The sequence below is a fragment of the Gossypium raimondii genome, chromosome 1 (assembly GCF_025698545.1).
Source record: "Gossypium raimondii isolate GPD5lz chromosome 1, ASM2569854v1, whole genome shotgun sequence".
Lineage (NCBI taxonomy): Eukaryota > Viridiplantae > Streptophyta > Magnoliopsida > Malvales > Malvaceae > Gossypium > Gossypium raimondii.
The window spans coordinates 662,559-685,050 of NC_068565.1; the positions used below are offsets into that span (position 1 = coordinate 662,559).

At 32.1% G+C, this 22,492-nt stretch overlaps 2 protein-coding genes and 1 long non-coding RNA gene across 3 annotated transcripts; all 3 read right to left on the minus strand.

Moving 5' to 3' along the window:
- Positions 1-1,952: 1,952 nt before the first annotated feature.
- LOC105773471 (uncharacterized) lies at positions 1,953-5,503 on the minus strand. The gene is given in 7 exon segments (XM_052627232.1): positions 1,953-2,992; positions 3,916-3,991; positions 4,165-4,231; positions 4,660-4,765; positions 4,856-4,934; positions 5,028-5,077; positions 5,165-5,503. Coding segments are annotated over 7 exon segments (900 nt in total). The 5' UTR covers positions 5,379-5,503; the 3' UTR covers positions 1,953-2,684.
- A 2,862-nt stretch (positions 5,504-8,365) lies between these two features.
- On the minus strand, positions 8,366-12,093 carry LOC105773484 (FT-interacting protein 3). Its single transcript, XM_012595443.2, has 2 exons — positions 11,807-12,093; positions 8,366-10,706 (listed from the first exon to the last, which is right to left on the minus strand). The coding sequence occupies exons 1-2, from the start codon at positions 12,091-12,093 to the stop codon at positions 8,366-8,368; spliced, it is 2,628 nt and encodes an 875-aa protein (XP_012450897.2).
- Positions 12,094-14,075: 1,982 nt separating this feature from the next.
- Positions 14,076-17,117, minus strand: LOC128040077 (uncharacterized). Its single transcript, XR_008194741.1, has 2 exons — positions 17,062-17,117; positions 14,076-14,547 (listed from the first exon to the last, which is right to left on the minus strand). It is a non-coding gene; the product is annotated as an uncharacterized LOC128040077 (long non-coding RNA).
- Between the last annotated feature and the right edge of the window lie 5,375 nt (positions 17,118-22,492).

Genomic DNA, 22,492 nt, shown 5'->3' on the forward strand with positions numbered 1-22,492 from the left:
CCTGTACTTTGTGCCTCATTTAATATGTGAGTTCAAACATCATCGAGTATGAAATTTTTAACTCTTTTGACATAATGACTTATTTGGCTCTCAAACTTTACAAAACGACTTTAACCTTTCAATTAGTTTTTTGTCTCTTTTAACTATTGAACTTGCACTGTATGTTAAATCACCAAAAAATAGATAAAAACGTTTGTTAATTTTGAAAATGTGGCATCCACGTAGGTGCCACATCAACAATTAATTATTTTTCAATTCAAAAAATTTTTAAAAAAAACCCACTATTAAAAATTTTAAAAATATAAAAGCTATACTTTTTAATTTTAAAAAATAATTAATTATTGATATGACATATACGTGGATGTCACATCAGCAAAGTTAATAGACGTTAACTTTTTCATCTATTTTAAAGTGATTTGATAAATAACATAAATTCAATGTGTCGAAACTATTTTTTATTTTGAAAAACGGGATCGACTTGGATTTTGAAAAAAAAATGAAAATGGGAGTCGCCACCGATCCTTTTTATTTAGGTGTGATCTTGACAAAATCTAAATTTTAAGATAAAAATGAATCTAGTTATCAAATTTAAAGATTAAAATCAAAAAAAAAAATATAAATATTAAAGTGAGCCTAATTCTCAAGTTCAAGTTAGATAATAGTGTCGGATCCTAACGACTACAGCTAAAAGTTTTATATTATATTATATTATTTAATTATCATTAATGAATGTGGTGGTGGGACTCAAATAAAATGATTTATTTAAAAGAAATATTTGTTTAGTCTAAAAATTTATTAGTCTCAAATTAATCCTCAATCTTAATAATTAAATTAATTTTAATATTGAACTTTTCTATTAGTCTTAATTTCTAACATTTTTTTTAAAATTTATCCTTAAACTTATATAACATTGAGTTTCTGTCACATTAACTTTTCTCAAATTTATATAAATTTTAATTTTAAATAATGATTTGAAACAATCACAAAATACCATATCATCACAAATATAAAGACTAAATTTAAAAAATGTCAACTTTTAAGGCAAATATAGACAAAATAAAATGGACATAATAGTCCAAAAACTGAAAAAAGAGTAATAAAATTGGGTGGGCTTGATTTATATTTAAGAATATTTTAATGAATAACTAATTATATAAATATAAAAACAATAAATTGAATTAATTTGGATTTTTAGGTGATACGATCCGGTCTTATCCAAAGCTAAAACAAAATAAATAAATAATCTAACAACTGCTCATAGATTTAGAATGAAGATTTTAAAAAAATGTTGGTCTAGTTGATTGGTTTATCATCCAAAGATTAATTATTTGGATGCAGATACATTTAATTTTGTATATAAATATCATATATTTATTAATTTAAATTTAAAATTAAATGCAAAATTAACCTCAAATAATTACCATATTTTTCTTTAGAAACCTATTTTATTTTCAGCATCTTAAAAATAGTTTCCTCTCATTGTACACTAAAATAAGACGAAATTGAATAATTTATCTGCCTACTTTTTGACAAAAAAAAAAAAAAACACTTTAAGCACCTAAGAGGATCAAGTGGTATAGTTTGAGACTAATTTTGTAATCAAGCATTCTAGATACTCTAGAACAATTAAGAAATGGCAAACTACCCGGTAGGCCCCTCTATTATAAAAATTGGATCAAATTAATTCCTCTGAATCAATTTAATCCCTATACAATTAAAAAGAATCACATAAGGTGAAATTTCAACGAAGTTAATATTTCGAAAATTTAGTGGCTTTGCAAATAAAATCCTTTGTTTAGGGTTGAACTAGAAACAAATAAAAATTAGTTTTTCATGTAATTTTCAAACACTTAATGTTAACTTTATGACAATTTGACATTATTTGATTCTTTTTAATAATTCAAGACGAAATCAATCTATTTAATAGTAAAAATTTGATTCAGTTCCTATAACAGAGGGACTTAGCATATACTTTCAACATCAAGAAATTCTATAGAACAAAAAGGGAACATTTTTAACATACCAAAAGGCAATAAACAAAATTTGCCACTTTTAAGCATACAAGAATTGGTTCATTACACCCTCCACAACCAGTCCCTGAACTAATAATGTCACTAAACAAACGCAATAGAACAAACAACAATAATTAAGAAAAGATAAATTATTAACATTAAATTAATAGGTGCAAGATTAGTCAACCTTCATACCAGAAATGGCTTCATCTAGAATCTTTTGAAGTTCCTTCACTCTTTGCCGTGTTAATGCAATGCAGTCCTGCATCCATGGAAAAGTTATTTTCATATCAAGCTTTTGGTCCATTAGTTCAGTATAAGTTTAAGGGTTAATATAAATTTTAGCTCCTGAACTTTGCAATTTGTTTGGCCCATGTTAGTTTTGGAACTTGGCAACTTTTTCCATTTTGGTCATTGCAAGTTGATTTTCATAAAGTGTGATAACGAGACACTTGGAGATTGTTTGAAGAAGTGGCACAATCTTAGAGTGTTATGCTCACACCTTAATGGAACCCAATTTAGGGACCAAATTGGAAAAAGCTGCCAAGTTCCAAGACTAATGTGGATAAAAAAAAGTTTAGATACTAAAGTGGACTTAATTGCAGAGTTTAGGGGTAAAAAATTACATTAACCATAATTTTAACAATATAATTTCGAGGGTTAATGTAATTTTTAGTTCCAAGCTTTTGGTCCATTAGCTGATGTATATGCTAGAACTGTTCCACCTGGTTTATGAAGCGAGATGAGTTGACTAGATGAATCTAAAACCACGGTTACAATCGTGTCCATAATAGATTCTTCCTCGGCAGTAGGATCTGCCAAAATGTAGTTCTTGTGAAGTACACATGTCAATGAAAACGGAATGCTGCTCAGATTAATTTTTCTCTTCTCCTTATTGACTGGTTCCCTGTCAGATAGTCCTTGTTCCTCTGATAAAACGATCTTTCCATCGTCATTGAGAGATACCACCGGGATTTCCACTGGAATTTTTTATTCGTAAAATAAAAACAGTTAGATTAGACACTCCAAAACAAAATCTATTAAATCAATAGTGTAGCTGCAGGGGAATATCAAGACCAGATAATATAAAGAGGCTTTGCATGGGACAGCAAGCTAGGCAAGGTAAATAGATTACAGCCATAACATATGGTTGACCTTGCTTTGTATCTTATATCATGAAAGTATAAATTGCGATATTTTGCAACAGGGTTTACCATCGAAGTATGCCCTATAACCAATAAGCTTGGTCAAGATTTATACTACCAATGATGCATACTAATCACTCATCTAATATGAGATTTAGTAATTTTTTGGTTTACCCAAGGAAAAGCTTTAATCATGGATTAGATGAAACCATGTTCCTAGAGCAAATTCTGATCATTGTATTGCCAAGATAGAGCAGTGATAATTTTTGCTGGTACATGAAAATGCGTTTCCTATGTTAAAACTAAAGGAAGTAATTCATGCAAAAACCCCAAGATCGCCAGACACACTTAAAAGAAGCATGAAAATCAGAATGTCAGCCCTGAAATAAAATCAATTTGCATGTTAATGCATCAAGTGGATATAGCTTTTAGTGGTTTATCATAAATTTCTTAAAGATAACAGAAGGAAAAGGAGCATTATGTTCCAAGTGTCTTTTGTCAACCTATTATGACTTACTCTTGATAAACAAATGAAATGCTACTTTTAATTAAATTTACACAGGAGGAATTCCTCAGGCGGTCATACATTTTTCTCTTAAAAAGAACAAAGCAATTTTACCATCGCAAATTTTCTTTTCCCTCTCATGGTCAATCTTCTTTCTCATGGAAGAGGTTGGTTGTTTTTGACAAGTATTATCATATTTAGTGGCATGGTGAATTGATGTTATAATATTTGATGAAAATGAGAAAGCACTTACAATGAGAAAAGGCAGCAACAGCTGAGAGTAATGCAGTGTCAGAAAGAGCACCATCAGCATCCAAACAGTATATGTCCTGAAAAAAACAGAATACTATGTTACTTCCATATTCAAGGAGAACAAAGGCACTATGGTATTGAATTTCCATATCAACTTGCATGAACACTAGATGGCTTATGTTCGAACTCTTACACAACTTGAAAGTCCTAAGATGGATAATTAAGACATTTTAAAACCACAATCACGTACCAAATATGCCATCCAAGCAGCTTTTCCACTAACCACGGACAGTTCCTTCAAATTGATCATGCCAGAGCTGTAATTACACATGACAAGTTGTTTGAGAACCTAACAGAAAGAAAAGGATTCAAAGTGGAACAGTTTTGAAACAGAACATTTATAAGTGTAAAGAGATTCAAAAGAAACGAAACCACCAACAAATTTAGATAAAATAACTGAGCAGTGTGCTTCAGCAAGCAGTAAGAAGCAAGAGGGAGAACTCAAAGTTTCAATATCAAGGCTAAAATACCCAGTTAACCACATCAATAATCATAAGTAAATACAGAGCCGAAATGGAAGATAATGATTGAATCCACACAAAGATGAGATAACAAATTGCAGACTTTGCATTCTAAAGAATTACAGCACAGATAATTATCACACGTCACAACTACAAGTAAATTAACAGGCTTAATAGGGTGCATCTCAGCATCAATAAACAATCAAGGAACTAAATTGGCATGCCTTAAAATAGTGTCTGACAATTGCTTTGCCACGACTGGTGCTGCCTCAGCCGGTCGGCCAGGCCTAACAATTGGAGAACAAATTGGAGGCATGTGGAAATCAATCGCTGAAAATGAAAAAGAAATTATGATAAAATACGAGAGATAAGAGATACGTTTTAAGAAGAGAAAGAGAAACAGGAAAGCATGCAGCTAACGGCAGCAAACCTATACAACCTCATCCGGTGTTTCCAATGAAGGGGTCATGACCTCCATTTTGATAGCAGCCAACATAGTCTATGCCATGCAAGGAATTAATTATTAAACTCCAAGCTTAATTGCTTGCCAAAGCAATGCAGTATATGTATTAAGAGAAAGTGACAAACTTACAGTTGAACCAATTTTTGCAAGTGCTGAACCATTAGCAGATGCAACAGCCCCTGGATATTAAAGGAATCAGATCCAAGTATGAAGAAATATTATGTCACATAAAAGTTTCACAGTTATATCTTTTTTCTTTTACTAACCAGGGGCAATGGTGGTTTCTCTTGCTCTTCCAAGCGGACGAGCATCAGGACGTATAGACTCTAAAAGATGTTTCTCGTAGAAACGAAGGGGAAAGAGGCGTCTGAAAGCATCTACCTCAACTTCAGTAGACAAGTCACCGCTCGCATTTGGTAATCCCATCGTCAATCTATTTTCTTTTGATCGAAAAAGGGGAAAAAACACATTTATACCCATCCATTATCAGAAATTATATTTCATTCATTTTAAAATGTTGTTTTCAAGGTAATAGTACCATGGAATCCATGCCCTACTACTAGAAGTTGGATTACTTTTTATTTTTTCTATTAAAAAAAATACTTTAAGAGTAAATTGGTGTTTCTGTTAAAATTTTCATTCATTTCTACTATTAAAAATAGTTCTTATATATAATCAACCACTTTAGACGAAAATTTTTGACTGAAAAAACTAATTTACTCTTTAATTTAATGTACAGGGCAAAAGGGTTTCATGCTACCTTTTCCATTAAATATGTGTTTTAGTTGTACAAACATCAATATTTTATAAATTTTAGCAGAACTTTCTACATTAACAATTCTAATTCATCAATAAATCAGCATAATCGGAAAATTTTCAATGCTCAGAATCAATATTTGAAACATAAACTCATGCAATGATAATGAAATCAATAAACAAATTAGAAACGAGAAATAACCCACCATACAAAGAAAGGGAAAAATGATGAAAACACCCAATAAAAAGCAAAAGAAAAATGGGACTTTAAATTGGTGAAGAGGAGCTAATAAACAATCTCAATCAGGAGACAAAAAGGGCCATTTTCTTTGTGTTCATTGTCAAACTGATTCTCAAAAAAAAAAAAAAAAAAGAATAAAACACTCTAAAACATGAAATGAAACGAGAAAAAAAATATAAAAAGTAATATAAAATTATTATATATGAGAATAAAAGAAAGCCGTTTCTGGTGTACTTTAGCAAATCGATGGCAGGCAACGACGGCGAAACGTTTAACAGAGAAGAGCGGAAGTGATGAAAAGAAAATAGCCAGGGCCCAGCATTCATTAAGGAGCTTTTTTTTTCTCCTTTTTAACTAAATGGGTTAATGTCTTTGTTAGCCCCTAAAATTTCACCTAATGTGTAATTTAGTACCTGTAGAAAAATCCAATTTAGTAATCGGTACCATACAGTTCCAGTCTTCTACTTGTGGCTTCTTCTCTTGAAATGTTCTGATGTATAAGTTGTCTGTAATGAATCAAGAAGTGTATAGCATGGCTTGCATAATATGCGGCATATTATATGTATTATGTACAATAAACTGTTAGGTTTATTTATTTATTTAATTGGTTTTGAATGAAAATCTTTAACTGATGATAATTTTCTACTTATTCTGTCGTCATTTACCTTGTTGGTACTGCTTCTCTTTTTCAACTACAATTTTTGAGGCCAAATTTCTCTCCTCTCACTCTTTGCTCTCATTTTCCTGGTATTATAGTTTATCTTGTTGAATTTTACATTGTTTTGATGTCTATGGAAATGATTTAATAGCGGTTGCTGCAAGAGAAGGGATGGAGACTTTTGAGGCCTGCTTTACAGAGGTTATACATGACAAGGGCTTCTGCATATAGAGATGCTCTTAAGAGTTTCATAGAAGGATAACAAGAAGGTATCCAGCAGGTCATGGAGAAAAAGGAAGATTCTTCTAAAGCACAGCAAGAAGGAAATACTGATAAAAATTCAGCTTGATGGCTGATAAGTGCATAATCGGAGATGCATGTGAGTACTTCTTCAGCATGCCTATTGTAGACGCAAGTTTAGAGATTTGGTGGAGCTGGGTTAGCATGAAATCACAAGAATGATACATGTCCTGAGAATTTTCCTGTATTGAGAAATTAATTGACTGATTAATTTAAAAATTAATCAGGGAAAATTATGGCTTACTGCTTTGCTTTACTGCTTTACTGCTTCTTTTGCTTTACTGCTTGTGCCTTACTGCTTATTCATCTCCAATCACCACTGCCATGACAAGGTGCAGCAGGTGTTGCTTGCACTACACGAAAATAGTGAATCTCATCATGAATTTTCTTGGGATTGCAATCATTGTTTACTCCCTTTGGCACCAAAAGAAGTGGAATATTGGTGTTTGACATTGTACAATTGTCACAGCAAGTCAGATTAACAAATAGATAACATCCATTTTCTGAGTTCCTCTTTAAATGTCTGCATCTCTATAGAATTGTAAATCATTTAAATTTTCCTTCTTTTCTTAGCAGCTTGACTTACGTTATGGGGCAAAGAGGTCACTAGCTGATCCTCCTAGACTTACTCTGGCCTTGAAATCATGTGATATCAGTTCTACTAGACCTCATTTCCTCCTTGTTGGTGGGAAGTATGTAGCTGATCTTTCCTTCCTTTATTATTTATTATTTGCTTTTTTTGTTCTCTGCTAATCTTGTATTTGAATGTTTGCAGTGATGCATTTGCTCGGCTATATGATAGAAGGATGCTGCCACCATTGACCTCCTGCCAGAAAAGAATGTTACCACCTACTTGTGTTACCCAATGCATCTCTCCGACCGTGTTAGTTTTGAAATTGTTTGTTAGTTCTTATTCTTAGACAAAATTTTAAGTCCACTTTTTGGGCCGAACTGGTCTTGGTCCTAAAATTCTATCGAGGCCCAATCCGACCCTTAATCACCTCTAAGTTCGACTCCAAACTCGAGCTTCAATGATATATATTTACTATATATTATAAAATATAAATATAGTTTAGAAAATTTGAAAAATATGAAATTAAATTAATTTTTTTAACCAGGTTTAAAAATTAAAAAAATTGATAACTAATAAAATTAACGGGTAAGATGGATCGAGAACTGTCCAAATCACTCAAATTGAGACAAATCAAACCAAATTAGTTGAGTTTATCTGTTTTAACCAACATAAGCTTTCTCCCCATGAACATAGGTTTCTGTTGAAAAAAGAAGGGAAAATTAATGTTAATATTGTATATACAATAATGAAATTGTAAATTAATAATATAAAAATACAAAAAAGATGAAAATTCGATTAGACTATTAAACCATTCGAAACGGGTATTATAATACTCAAATTTGATTTGATTAATAATTCAAGTAGTTCAAACTTGAATTTATAATTACTGAATTGAATTTTGGCTCAAATAACCTACAAGAAGTCTTGGCGCTGTGTACTCATAACATGTAATCTGCTTTTGTAGGTAGCCTACTGAAGAAATTCTGGGGTGCATTTAGCACATCTTTTCCTAAAAATGGAGGCCTCATCACATAAAATCCTCCAAAAATAAGAAAAACCTTAAGACTAATTAAATAATATAACATGAAGGACCCAACAAGACAACAAACAAGGAACATCATTGTAATTCTTGGGTCACGCCAGTTTAGCAGTGAGTGAAACCTCTCAACCTGTGTTGCAATGTCACTGATCACTGTCACAACTCTCCCTGCAATACTTCTCAGTCTATCATATCTCATCCGAAGAACATCGAATTGTCTTGAAGATGGGAAAGTATCAAACTCTTCGTCCAATTCATCGGCTGTTACAAATCCGGCAACCGATAGGTTCACATCGATATGAGTTGGACGCCTCGGTCGCTTTCTCCATTGGAGGATCATAACTTGAATACTATAAAGAGTCACTGTTGGTAATATCAAATCTGGTTTAAAAACTATAATGCAGTAGATCGCCATGACTAAAACAGTTGCTGCCGAATTATTCCACTTGCGGATTTCATCGAACCATTGCCGAGCATTGGAAAAGCACTTAAAAGTAGCCAAAACTCTCTGAAAATTGGCTTTGGCTTTCCTTAGGCTCCACATTTGGGAACCTCCATCCAACATGTGCTCCACAACCTCTTGCCTTAACGGCGGTTCGTTTCGGCTTAGACTCGAACAAAGAATACGAACGGCTTGTTTCCTTAAAATATCGAGTTGGTATATCGAAAGAGGGTAAATATGATGCATTTGAGGCAACAAAGGATTCATGGTGTAAACCAGAAATAAGCTCAAGTAAGATGAGCAAGTAAATCTTATTGCTAGCTGAAGTTCTCCCATTTTCTTCGCTCCACTGGGTTGTAACACCAAAAGGGGATAAGAATATGTGTAAATCTTGTTCGTTGCAAGAGTTGAAAGTCGAATTCGTACCTTTCCGAGACTCGGATCTTTTCCATCTCCAACTGCATCGCGACCATGCAAGTGACAGTCATCGAAAACTCCTATGGTAAGCATGGTATACGGGTCATAAACATCCCAACTATACTGTTCATTCCATATTGGATCGAAACTGTCAACAACTGTCCGAGTCTTGACCCACTTAGGCCCGTATTTCGCCACGCAATAAGCATCGGTCGTTTCACGGCCGTCTCTTAACTTCATTGGCTGCAAACTGGAAGCGTTTATGATCCCCAACTCCAAAACTCCGATCATAGCCGTCCACAACATTTTTGCAGTAGGCCGGTAATCGCTTCCATTGTGAACAGATTCATCGAACACATGGTATCCGCCATCAAGATTTACACACATGTTAAGCTTACCAAAGAAATTCACCTCTTTCTCCATTCCATCTTCAAATACAATGTCCTCAAGAGTGTACCACAACGGATCAGCTGGTAAAGGTAGTAGCCTCCGTTCAACATTCGATAAACGAATCACGCACTTCCCTAAACATCGGACCGTATTATTTTCGAGCCTATCCTCGACCGTTACTATTAAAGAATCAAAAAATGGCTCAGCAACAACGAACATCAAATCCTCATTCCATTGAGGATTCACATTCTTATCAGGGGAAACTCTGGTCCTCAATATCACATCCCCAACTACAGCCTTAACATAAACTTGGGGATTTCGATCCTTGCTTCCTGGGACTAAATCTTGTGCTTGAATTACGTTAACTCGAAGGTACCAAAGTCTCGGCGAAAGATATGCCTTTGAACGAGTATTCAAAAGGCTTTCGCCGCTCACAATTGCCGAATCCGAGTGCCAAGCGTCGGTAAACACGCGATCGGCTTGTGTGCTATACCACATAGCCAACATCAATTCACCTTTTCTTAAAGTGAAACCATTTTTATCTTCCAATTTATACCATTGTGAAGCGAGGGGACTATCAGGGGGAAGACAAAGTGGAACCTCATGCAAAGCAACGGTGATTTTGCCAATCATATTGTCACCAATTATTAGTTCCTTGTCTCTCACGGTGATCTCCATAGTTGTAGCCTGCAACCGATCTTGTCCGAAGGCGAACACTTGGTTCCATTCAAAATCCGGTTTCTTCTCGAAGTACTTGGTTGTCGCGTTATAGTTTCCAATTTTTATTTCAACGTAAGGATCAATGATTCCATTGACAGCTTTCAATGGCAACTCTCTAGCTCTAACTATTCTGACAAATAAAAACTCCATCTTCTCAACAAGATCAAATGAAGATGTAAGTTTTTCGCCGCCGGAAACTCGGTCACTGCCGATGTTTGGGCTGGTTTCTTTCAAAGAAAAATCTACTTTTTCAACTGCCATTGTGCAAAGCCTGCGGGAAAGACAGGAAGAAAGTTGAAAAGATTCTGGAAAAAGAAAAGACAATAAAGAATAGGGTTAGATTTCAAAAGATATAAATTTCAACTTTTATAGAGTTGCCATATATATATATATAACTAGATACGGCTAGTTTTAAAATTTTAATTACATTAAATAATCATTTAATATTTTTTATGTCATAAGTGAATAAAGTTAATATTACAGTCTAGAAATTATAATTATTGCTCGAAATTAGGTTATAGGTTGGGTCGGGTTGATTTTAAACATAATATTAATGTATTTTATACTTGTTTAAATTTGATTCGATTCAAAATATTAGTTTAATTAAATCAAGATTTGCAAAAGTCTAATCTAAGCTCATTTTAAACTATGTATTATTTTTAAAAAATTTATAATTTAATATTTAAAAAAATATTTATTTTATTTATTGAAATTTTTTATATAGCCATCTTAATATTATTTTAATGTTTACAATTAGAGTAGTATTATATATTTAGTATAGATTTATTTATTTAATAATATATAAAAATAAAATAATATAAAGTACTACAAACTTAAAAATAGACTGGGCCGAGCTTGACCTTTGAATGTTAAAATCTAAATCCAACCCATATTTTAAACATATCTAATATTTTTGTACCACCAACTTACGAACAGGTCTAGTTACTTCTCGTAAGATTTTGAGATTATGTTATAAGTAAGAAAGAGGTCTGAATGTATTATTATTATTATTATTTTGCATGTTAATCCCTTATGTTTGGATTAAGTTTCCTGCATACTAGATCTCATTCTTGTAGTCTCTTTTTCAAGCAAGAAATGGAGTTATCTTTAATAGGCCTGGAAAAACATCCCTAGTTAATGTCATTGCAGTAAGTGAATATTTATGTTACAAGTTTACCATACAGTAACTTTTAATTCTACAATTTATTAGGGGACTAAAAGATAATTTTTCCATTTGAGGGGTACAAGTCCATCGTGCATATATCTCTACTTGATGAAGTTGTTTTCTTAGTATCAAAGAGAATAGAAGAGGATGAAACTCATGTCTGTTAGTTTTGTTATCCAACCACTCGCTGGAAGAGTGGATCCAACCTTCTACCGTCTGCCGTAGTTGAAAGGGCCAACCACCGTTCATCATCTTCTACCGTTCGTTTTGCATAAAGGGGAACATCACCTATCAGATAAGGAGCTTCTTCTCTTTTTAGTCCCTCTGTAGCTAGAACATGGGCAGCACTATTCGCCTGTCTCGGCACATGCTTAAAAACACAACTTTCCAACGCTATTTCAGACCTTTCAATTTCTTCTTTTTGCAGTTTTCGGATCACGGTTAAAGAATCACCTTCAACCTCCACCGTCGTTAAGTCTACACCTGCAAACATGCCACTGCTTCGGCCGCAAAAGGGGAAGGCATGTTTTCATGCAATGATACTTTTGAGTGTAGAATCTTGCGCATCTCTAATGATAATGTTGGAAAAATTGTAATTTATGAAAACTTTGAGTTATATTTTCAATCGGTGAAGGTTGAGAGTTGAATAATAAATTATGGTTTTATATTCTATTTCATGAGACCTTTACAACAGTATATTATATGCTCAAGATAGTTGAGTGATGAATGATAAATTGATACTCAAAATAAGCTATTTGAAAATATTTGTTGAGGAAAAAAAATTTAGATCCCACATTGGTTAAATACCAAGTGTGAAATGTATATATATATATATATATGAGATCCACTTAATTGATTGAATAACTAAGTTAAATTGTGCCTTGTGTGTAGGTGGGATTGGGGTTGGGGCACATGATGTGGGTATCCAAAGTTGATTAATAAATATTTTACCTCAACACGAAAATCATTTTTCCTCCCTTAGTAGGACAGGAATAGTTGGCGACGCTAGTAGTAAAGCGATTCCCTTTTAAGATATATAGACTTTATGTAAGAGACATTTCTATAAGGAATCAAATTTAGATGAAATAGAGTCATACCAAATCACATGGAAAATACTTTCGATTAATTGTTATTAAAATTATATTTAAAGTTTTCGATTCATTTTAAAATTAATGGAATTATTGTCAAAAGCACCGAATACAATATTATTGAACTCCAATTTTTCTTTGATTTTCAAATGCATATTCAAAATTACTTTTTAAATGGAATTTTCCAAATTTTCTTTTTCCTTTTAAATATTTTTATAGATAACTGATTGTGCCAAATTCTTTTTTTTAGAATTAGTCCTATAATCTTAAAATAAAGGGACTAAATTAATCATTTATCAACCGAAATAAATATGTCGCTATATTTTCAATTAAATTACTCTATTTATTTTAAAATAAATTAAATATAAAGATCCCTATATATTTATTCGAGACAAATGTATATATAAAGTGTATGATAGGTCAATGGAATAATTATTTGGATCTTCTTTTTAATATAATTAGATTTATAGATCTATAAATTATTAATATATAACTTCTAATGACTATAATGTTTACATATTTTTTTCAATCATATCTTTAATATGAAAATAACAAGTATTGGGTGCAGTGGTAACACAGATTGTACTTCCAATGAGAGAATGTGAATTTGAACTTTTGAAACAATATTATTAGAAAGCGCAGTCATGAACCCCAAATATGAACGCCTTTCTAAGAAAAGAGTAGTTAATCACTTACGCTTGGTCGCACGGATGCCATAGTTGTTTCTATTATAATCATTGAAACATGTAACTAATTAAAAAGTGATATTGATTAAGTTTGTAAAGGTTTTTTATTTCCTTTTTTAAGCTCAAAACATCATATCATATTTAAATAGCATAATCATAAATTTAATCCTCAATATTTATATATGTGGTCAATTTGACTCTTCTTTTTTTACTAAATTTAGTAATTAACTTTTCAGAAAGAGTCGAATCAATTTTTTTAATGCAAATGTTTACCCATGAGCTGGTCTAATTGTAGTTAAAGGTTTTCAAGTAGAATAAAGCTTACTAAAAAAGATGTTAAATCCAATCTCCTTCAAAGCAATTTGATTATAATCGTTTTGCTTATACTTTTAAGCAACAATGAGAGAATTTGCTCAGAGAATTTAATTGAAGGGATTCGATCAACGACTTCAATCAAAACATCACCATCTAAAAGTTTAATATCTTACTCATCTGTATTATTGTTCGCATCTACCACATTTCCCATAGTATTGAAGAGAGTCTCCTTAAATGATTATTTTTCGGTTCATCATCTCTTAATCGAATCTTTTAGTATCTCACCCTACTCTGAATAAAGAAAGTGACAAGGGCAACCCACTTTAGCGATATCCCTAGAAGAGAACATTATTATCATAAGATTGATACATACAGATCTTTATAGGTTAAGAAATTAAGATTTTTTTATTGCTGTTACAAATTTGTCATTAAGTAAATAATATATATCAATTAACGTGCATAATTTTTTTGTTCAATTACATTGCGTAAGGTTGCTCGTTGCGATTAGTTTACATGTTTATGGTAATTTGCTGCATCATTCCCTCACTAATTCTTCTCATTTTCCGTGTTAGCATTATCTTTTGCATTGCTTCTAAAATATCGAATGGCTTTAGCCACCTCTTCCTTAAAATTTGGGTCTGATGTCACATAACCGAGGTCTACTAATCCCTCATTTTCCATTTTCAACAAGCCATTGGAAACTTCAGTAGCAATTTCTTCTTCCGATCCTGGGGAAGCTGCAACCTCATCAGCTAAGGCAAAGGTTGTCCCATCCACACTCCCAGAATTATCTCTGTAACACCCCTTACCCGTATCCAACACCGGAATAGGGTACGAGGCATTACCAAAACACATACGCTTGTAAACGTATTTAAGTGAGTTATAAAATTTCAACTAAATTAAAACTTTCAAAATAGTTAGAATGCTTCTATAACTTTTCACAATATATCCTCAAAATATTATAATCATAATAATTAGGGCCTACGAGACCCGGTACATACTCATACAATTCAATGCTTCATTTCCATTTCATTTAATTCGCAATTTCTCATGCTCACAATTTAGATCATATCACTAGCAATTTCCATTTAATTCACGTACAATTCAATGTCACTAAGTTTAACACTAATACGTATTTACCATTTAACTCAACGTTTATCGATTATATCATTCAATAACACATTTATGAAATTCTTAATTTTGCAATGAAAATATCACTTTAGCTTAAATAACAACATCATCCTGGTATAAATACACTACCACTTATTCATTTACTTTAATTCATTTGGGCCCATTTGTCACTTACCATCCTTAATCAAATTAGGGAACGGTTACGGAAAATTGAGTACTTCACTTTCACTTTGCCATAGTATAACTATGGTCTTACGTATGATCACTTATCACTTGTCCCTGATCAGATAAGTGTAGCCACTTATCACTTTGTTTCTTGATCAGATAAGTGTAGCCACTTATCACTTTGTCTCTTGATCAGATAAGTGTAGCTAAAGCTATCACTTATCACTTTTCACTTGTCACTTGATCAGATAAGTGTAGCCGAAGCTATCACTTATCACTTTGTCTCTTGATCAGATAAGTATAGCCGAAGCTATCACTTATCACTTTCCACTTGTCACTTGATCAGATAAGTGTAGCCGAAGCTATCACTTATCACTTTGTCTCTTGATCAGATAAGTATAGCCGAAGCTATCACTTATCACTTTCCACTTGTCACTTGATCAGATAAGTGTAGCCGAAGCTATCACTTATCACTTTCCACTTGTCACTTGATCAGATAAGTGTAGCCGAAGCTATCACCTATCACTTTGTCACTTGATCAGAAGTACTCAAATCCGGCGTTCCGCTCAATTTGATCATTTATTCAATTTTCGCATTTTTATTTTACTCTCTTTTCAACACTAAATACATTTCATCATACATTATATAATTCATGAAATTAACATTTAATCATTAAATTTCAGTCATATGAACTTACTATTTCATTATCTTACCACACTTGTTTCCTATACACATCACACAAGATATAAACATAGCATTCAACCATAGTCACAAGCTAGTATATTTAAACATAACTCTTTTTGGAACTAACCACATGATAAACCATTCATGAAATTATTTCATGCCAAATCATATACCGAATATACGATACACACATACTATGAAACTTTATTTTCACACATGAGCTTAAACCAAAACCAATAATGCACAAATATAAGCATTATTTCTATTTCATCGTTTATCAATTATAATCAAGCATATGACCAATTATACACAAATCATTCATATACTTCCCAATTTTCCTCCTCCTCCTCTCCATTCCACATCCTTAATGTGTATAACACACTTAAACAACATTAGCTATAATTTTACTATTCACTCACATGTATATTCAAAGCTGTTTATCCGAGTCAGAGTCACTAAATTATTTTTATCTGGAGATACAGAGCTCCAAATTAAGATCCGTTAATTTTACCTAAAACTAGACTCACATACCTTCTTACCATAAAATTTTCAGAATTTTTGGTTCAGCCAAATAGTACAGTTTATTCTTTAAAGTTTCCCTGTTTTGCTGTCTGACAGTTCCGACCACTCTTCACTAAAATTAATTATCTCATTGTACAGAATTTGGATGATGTTTTAGTTTGTTTATTATAAAATAGACTCATTAAGGATTCTAACCATATAAATTATAACTCATAATAATTTTTGTACAATTTTTAATGATTTTCCAAATTCAGAACAGGGAACCTGAATTCATTCTGACCTTGTCTCACAAAATCTATTATATCTCATGATTTACAATTTCATTACTTACACCGTTTCTTCTATGAGAAACTAGACTTAATAAGCTTTAATTTCATATTTTATTCACCCTCTAATTCAATTCCCACAATTTTGGTGATTTTTCAAAGTCAGACCACTGCTGCTGCCCAAAACTGTTTAGTGTAATATATTGATTACCAATTTGACTCTAAACTTTTAATACATGATAATTTCGTCCCTAGGCTTGGAAAATGAAATTCTTGCAATATAATCCTTAATTCAAGCCTAGTATTTCTCATACATATCAATAACAGCCCATAGATTCCATGAAATTTTAGAATTTATCCATGATTTCAATACTTTTCAATTTAATCCCTAAAACATGTTTTCATCTAAAATTCTTTAATAAAACACCTTTAAACATCCATTAACATATCAATTTCATCAAAAATAACAACAATCATATGAAATTATCATTAGTATCTTCCAAAACTTTCAACAAAATGAGAAACTAGTAGAATACTAAGTTGGACCTAATTGTAAAAATCTAAAATATAAAAATTTCAAGGACAAAGCAAGAATTAAACTTACGTGAAGCCAAAATATGGAATACCAGCTCCAAACCCTCTTCCATGGCTGTCTCCCACCGAAATTTCAAGAAGAAAATGGTCTTGAAATGCTTAAAATAAAATTTGGCCACATAAACTTTATTGTAATTCCAATTTTGTCCTTAATACATAAAAATCTTAGATTTTTTTTAACGGTATGTCATCTCAGCCCCTAAATTGGTCCATTTTCTCTTTTAGTCCTTCCTTATTTAATTGTTAAGCTATTTAATCACTTTAGCAAGTTTTGCATCTTTTCAATTTAGTCCTTTTTAATTAATTAACTGCCAAAACATTAAAATTTTCTGACGAAACTTTAACACTACCATATTGACACTCCGTAAATATTTATAAAAATATTTACGGCTCGGTTTATAATATCGAAGTCTCGATACCTCTTTTTCTCAATTTCTTGACTTAATAAATTTTTATAAAATACAAATTACTAATTTAAAAATCTCTTAAAAATCATATTTGGCTCGTAATTATTGATAATAAAATTTACGAGCTTATTTTCTGAATTTGGTGATCTCGTACCACTGTTTTCGACATTTTTGAAAATCGGGCTATTACAATCTCCAACAGAGCTTTTAAACTTTTCAATGAGTTTATCCACCCTCGACACAAAGTTAGGGTCTGCTATTATTTTTTTCAAATGCTCCCCTTGGATTCCATCATCCTGCAATTTCGAAATAATGCCGGTCATAACTAAAGCCCCAAATACTCCTACCGCTTCCGGGGATGCTGCCTCATCAATAGCCTTCTCATTTGTCCTACTATGAATTGGCTTGAGAGCACCAAAGTCAATGAGAATGCAACGGAAGAAACCTTTGCCATCTTTTTTACTTTTTAAAAAGGTTAAAGCAAAAAAGTTAGATATATTTGTATTGATACATAGGGATGGAAATGAAACGAAATTTAAAAGAGTTTTAAATGAGATATTTGTGCCGAATTTAGGGCCCGTTGATTGGTCCGACGCTTAATAACCATACACGACTAAAATACATATAATTTCTCTCCACATTTTTAAAAGCCGTGTTTTTCACTATTATTCTTGGTTTTCTTTGTTTTACTCGATAATGCTTTTATCGATTTGTACTCTTCATTCCATTCTTGAAAAGTTAAAAGAGGAATTAATAGATCATTTCGTAAATTTAAAAATATTAATTTTCCAAAATAAAATATGTTATCTACTTTATTAAAATGAAAATTAAACATATTTAATTGGTTGAACAAATGTTAAAATTTTAAAAGTAAATTATTACGTGACATATTTTACAAAAACTATGGGATGTGGGATTGGCGAGGTCAGAGGCTTGTCCAAAGATAGCTTCTCACTCCTCAATATTGACAAGCTTGTGAATTGAATTTGACCGTATAGTACTCATTTCCTAAATCCATGGGATGGGTTGTAGTTAAAGGTTTCCAAGTAGAATAAAGCTTACTCAAAAGGGTGTTAAATCCAATTCTCCCTCAAACCAATTTGATTCTAACCGTTTTGCTCATACTTTTATGCAACAATGAGTGAATTTGCTCACTCAAGTTGATTCTTCCTCATTTGCAAACCCTTTAAACATTCATTTTTAACTAAAAAAATTTATCACATGAAAAATTAAACCTTTGAACAGAGGATGAAAACATGAGAATCAAATCGAAGGTAAGGTAACTAAATGTTGGGGATTTTGACATGTTTGGTTTATGCTTTGTTAGAATGAGAACGAATTTTCTTCTTGGGCCGCAGGCTTTTTCAGTCCCATAGGTGTTTGACCTTTTTTTGGCCTACTAAGGAGTGGCATGTTTGATAAAACAACAGTTAGAGTCTGGCTAGGACTCTTCAGCTTTTTTATCAGTCATTGATAAGTGATAAAAGTATCATATTTTAATCCTGTTCTTAATACGTTTTTGGATGATTATTTATGCAAATTAGTGAATTTTATGCTCCTAATACTTTAAATTTAGGTTTCTATACTTAGGAGAGCATTTAAGAGCAAAAAGAACAAAAAGAAGAAGCTAAAATCAAACAAATAGAGCATATATCAAGAGCCATATGAGTTGGGTTTTCCCACACGGGCTGGACACATGGCCCTGTGAGCCACATGGGCTGGCACACGGCCATGTGCCAGACCATGTTGATTTTGCGATTCGCATCCCAAACACGCGGAAAATGCAATTTTTAGGCTTGTTGGGAATTCTAAGACATATAAATACCAAATAGAAGAGGAGAATAGGGAGCCATCAGAGAGTTTTGAAGAAAACGACTCGAAGAACACCATTGAAGCAGACTCTGAAGTAGATTTCCATCAAGATTGAAGACCTCCTTTTAATTTCTTTGAAGTTTTTATGAATGCCTTTATTTCTTGTGGTTATACTATCTTTGAGATGTTTTTACTTACAATTATGAACTAATTCTCTAGATACTTAGGGAAGATGAATCCTATGATAAATTCTATTATTTGATTTCTATTTTACGCGATAAATACTTGATTCTTGTTCTCAATTATGTGTGTTTGTCTCGTGTTTTAATATTTTTTGAATATTAATGCATGTTTAATATGCTTAAATCAGAGGAGGAAAAGTCCCTATTCAAGAGTAGATCTAGCATAATTGAGTGGAGTTGTATGCAATTCTAGAAATAGGACGATATAAATCTACTGGATTAGAGTAAAATCTAATAGGGGAATCCATAGATCGAGTTAATGCGACAATAGGGGTTTTAATTAGAAAGAAATTTCAATTAATCAACCTAGAGTCAATTGCTCTTATTCTCGAAAGAGATATTGACATAATTTAGGGATTTCTACAGATCAAGATACCAAGTGAATAAATCGTTTAATTCAGGTTCATAATAATAAATGAAGTCTAGGTGGATTCTTTCCTGGGTATTGTTTAGCTTCTTGGTTATTGTTCAGTTATTTTTCTTATTTATTCTCTACTGAGTTCTTTAGTTAATTGATTTAGTAGATTTTAGCTTAAACCAATCACTCTAATTTGTCAGTTAAATAATAGGAAAACGGTAATTATTAGTACTTTTAGTCATCGTGGATATTATATCTCTACTCACTGTAGCTATACTATTTATCGATAGGTGCACTTGCCTTTTTTCGTATTTTTAGTTAGTTTTGTGACTATCAGTCATATTGGGAAGATTAACATGAAGACAATACTTATCCTTATTCTTATCTCTTGAGAGAGTTTTGGAGCAGTTGCAAGATTAATTTGTAAAGACTTTTATTTGAAAAATATTCTAGATAATTAATAGGATAATTTTAGCTTTTAAATAGGAGTTTAAATCATATCAAAGCTCTATTGGATGGACTCTTGCATCAGCCTATAAATAGGCTATCTGTGCCCTCACTTAAAGGGTAGTTTTGGAGTGTCATTGTTGACAGTTTTGTTGTGGTTATTTTGTGACACTCTTTTAGGTATTTTTTTGAAAAGTTTATTGATTGTATTGCGAGGAATTTGGATGAGTGATTTGTGACAAATGGGGTTGGTATTGGGGCTTCAATTACTTATTTGTGTAAGGGTAGATTGGGCTTAGGCTGATAGGTGATTTGAATGATTGTTGAATAAAATCATTTGTTGGGCAAGGCTCTGTAGACATAGGACCGTTGTGTCTGAACTATATTAACAAATATCGTGTGCTAAGTCTCTCATTACTTTTCTCCTTGTGTTACTTTGTAGTAAACCTTTATGTTCGTTTCTATTCTAACAACTATTGGAACGAAACTGTTTTCCAAGTGCAAACCAAAGGTTTTTTTTCATTAAAAAATTCCTCTAAAAAGAAACAAAAATTAACATTTTAGAAGAACCAATTTGAGAATATTAGAAAAATAAAGGTGGTCCTTGTTAACAGTTATACCTTCCTCTTTATAGCTAAGTCTCACCTTCATTCCTTTTGTTATTTGTGAGTCGTTTCTTGACATAGGAGTGCAGGGTCTTCTCTTGATTGTTTGAGATGTCCTTATTAGTCAAAATCAAGTTTTCAGAACCATGCGTTCAAGGGTAAAGTCAAACAATTTTTTTTGGAGTCGAGTTTGAATTATAAATTTTTGAGTGAGCTAAAAATGTAATTTCGTCATAGTCTTAATGTAAACTTTTGCAATTTTAAGGAATTAAACTATCAACTCTTTTTTTGGAGAGGGCATAATTTAACTTTAAATTTTAGGAGGAGCTGAAATACAATTTTACCATTAAATTAATTTAAAACTTTGTAAATACTCGAGAGATTAGAAGGACATTTTTATTTTTATTTTTTGAGGCCAAGTCCCCCATCTGCCCCCTCTAGATTCATCCCTGCATGCATTTGTTAGCTAAAGCACTTCTATATGACAAGGCTATGCCCAAGAACTTTGCACTCATTGATTCCTATGTTTATTTTTAATGCTTATTTTGTAGGTCAAGATAACAAATTTTAAAATAAAGAGTTAATGGCGCCAGACGTCCCCAAACTTCAAAATGTTTTAATTACATCCTGAAACATCGATGTTATATCAATCAGGTCATTTTATTTCTGAAACCATTAATTTAACCATTAAATGACATATAAAATCTTATATAACATAATTTAAAAATGAAAATTTTAAAAAAGTAAAATGTTGTGGCATAACTTTTAAATTAAAAACTAAAAATAAAGTAAAACCGAAAAAAGGGTGAGTGAACTTCTATACAAGTTTTGAAAACCTCAAACCAAATATTTTTACAACACCAGTTTTACGATATTCATTTTCTTTAAAATTTTCATTTTAAATTCGTTACATAAAATCTGACATCTCATTTAACAATTAACCTAACAATTTTAGCAGAGGAAGGACCTTATTGATAAAACACCAATAGTTTAAGGATAAAATTAGAATGTTTTAAAGTTTATAAAAATAAATGAATATGGCACATGCACAAAATTTTCACTTTTTTCCAACTTTCCATTTTGTTATGATTTGACCCCGAAGTGTTCCCAATCTATTTTGAGGACCTCGTTGACTCGTTTTAAGGTCCGTATATGTATATTAGTTACGAATGATATGTGATTGCTTATTTAATGTTATGAAATGTTAAATGTTTGAAATGTTATCGTAATACTCAGTAACCCCAATCTAGTGACGGAGATGGGTTAAGGGTGTTACAGATTTTGATTCGAGAGGCAAAAAATAATTTTCAACAACGGAATAAAATTATGATGTAAAAAGGAGAAAAGAAAAGAAAGAGGGATTAAATAGAAAGATGGAAGCAAAATTGTAAGGGGATTTGAAAAGGGCAAATCGAGATTCTAATTGGAATGAAAGAAATAAATCAAAATCCTAATGTAATTAGCAAAGGGGACTAAATAGCATGAGAGAGGTGTGGTTTGAATGTAGGACCTTTAAGGAATATATAAACTACTTAACCATCAAGCCTAAGGCTTATTTCTTAGTGATTTA

Excerpts from the sequence above, each read along its gene's own strand:
- LOC105773484 (XM_012595443.2), bottom strand. The coding sequence starts at position 12,093 with ATGTTTGCAGGTGTAGACTTAACGACGGTGGAGGTTGAAGGTGATTCT. Across the intron at positions 10,707-11,806 it reads ACTACGGCAGACGGTAGAAG|GCTTTGCACAATGGCAGTTG; the intron begins GTTGGATCCACT and ends TCTTTCCCGCAG.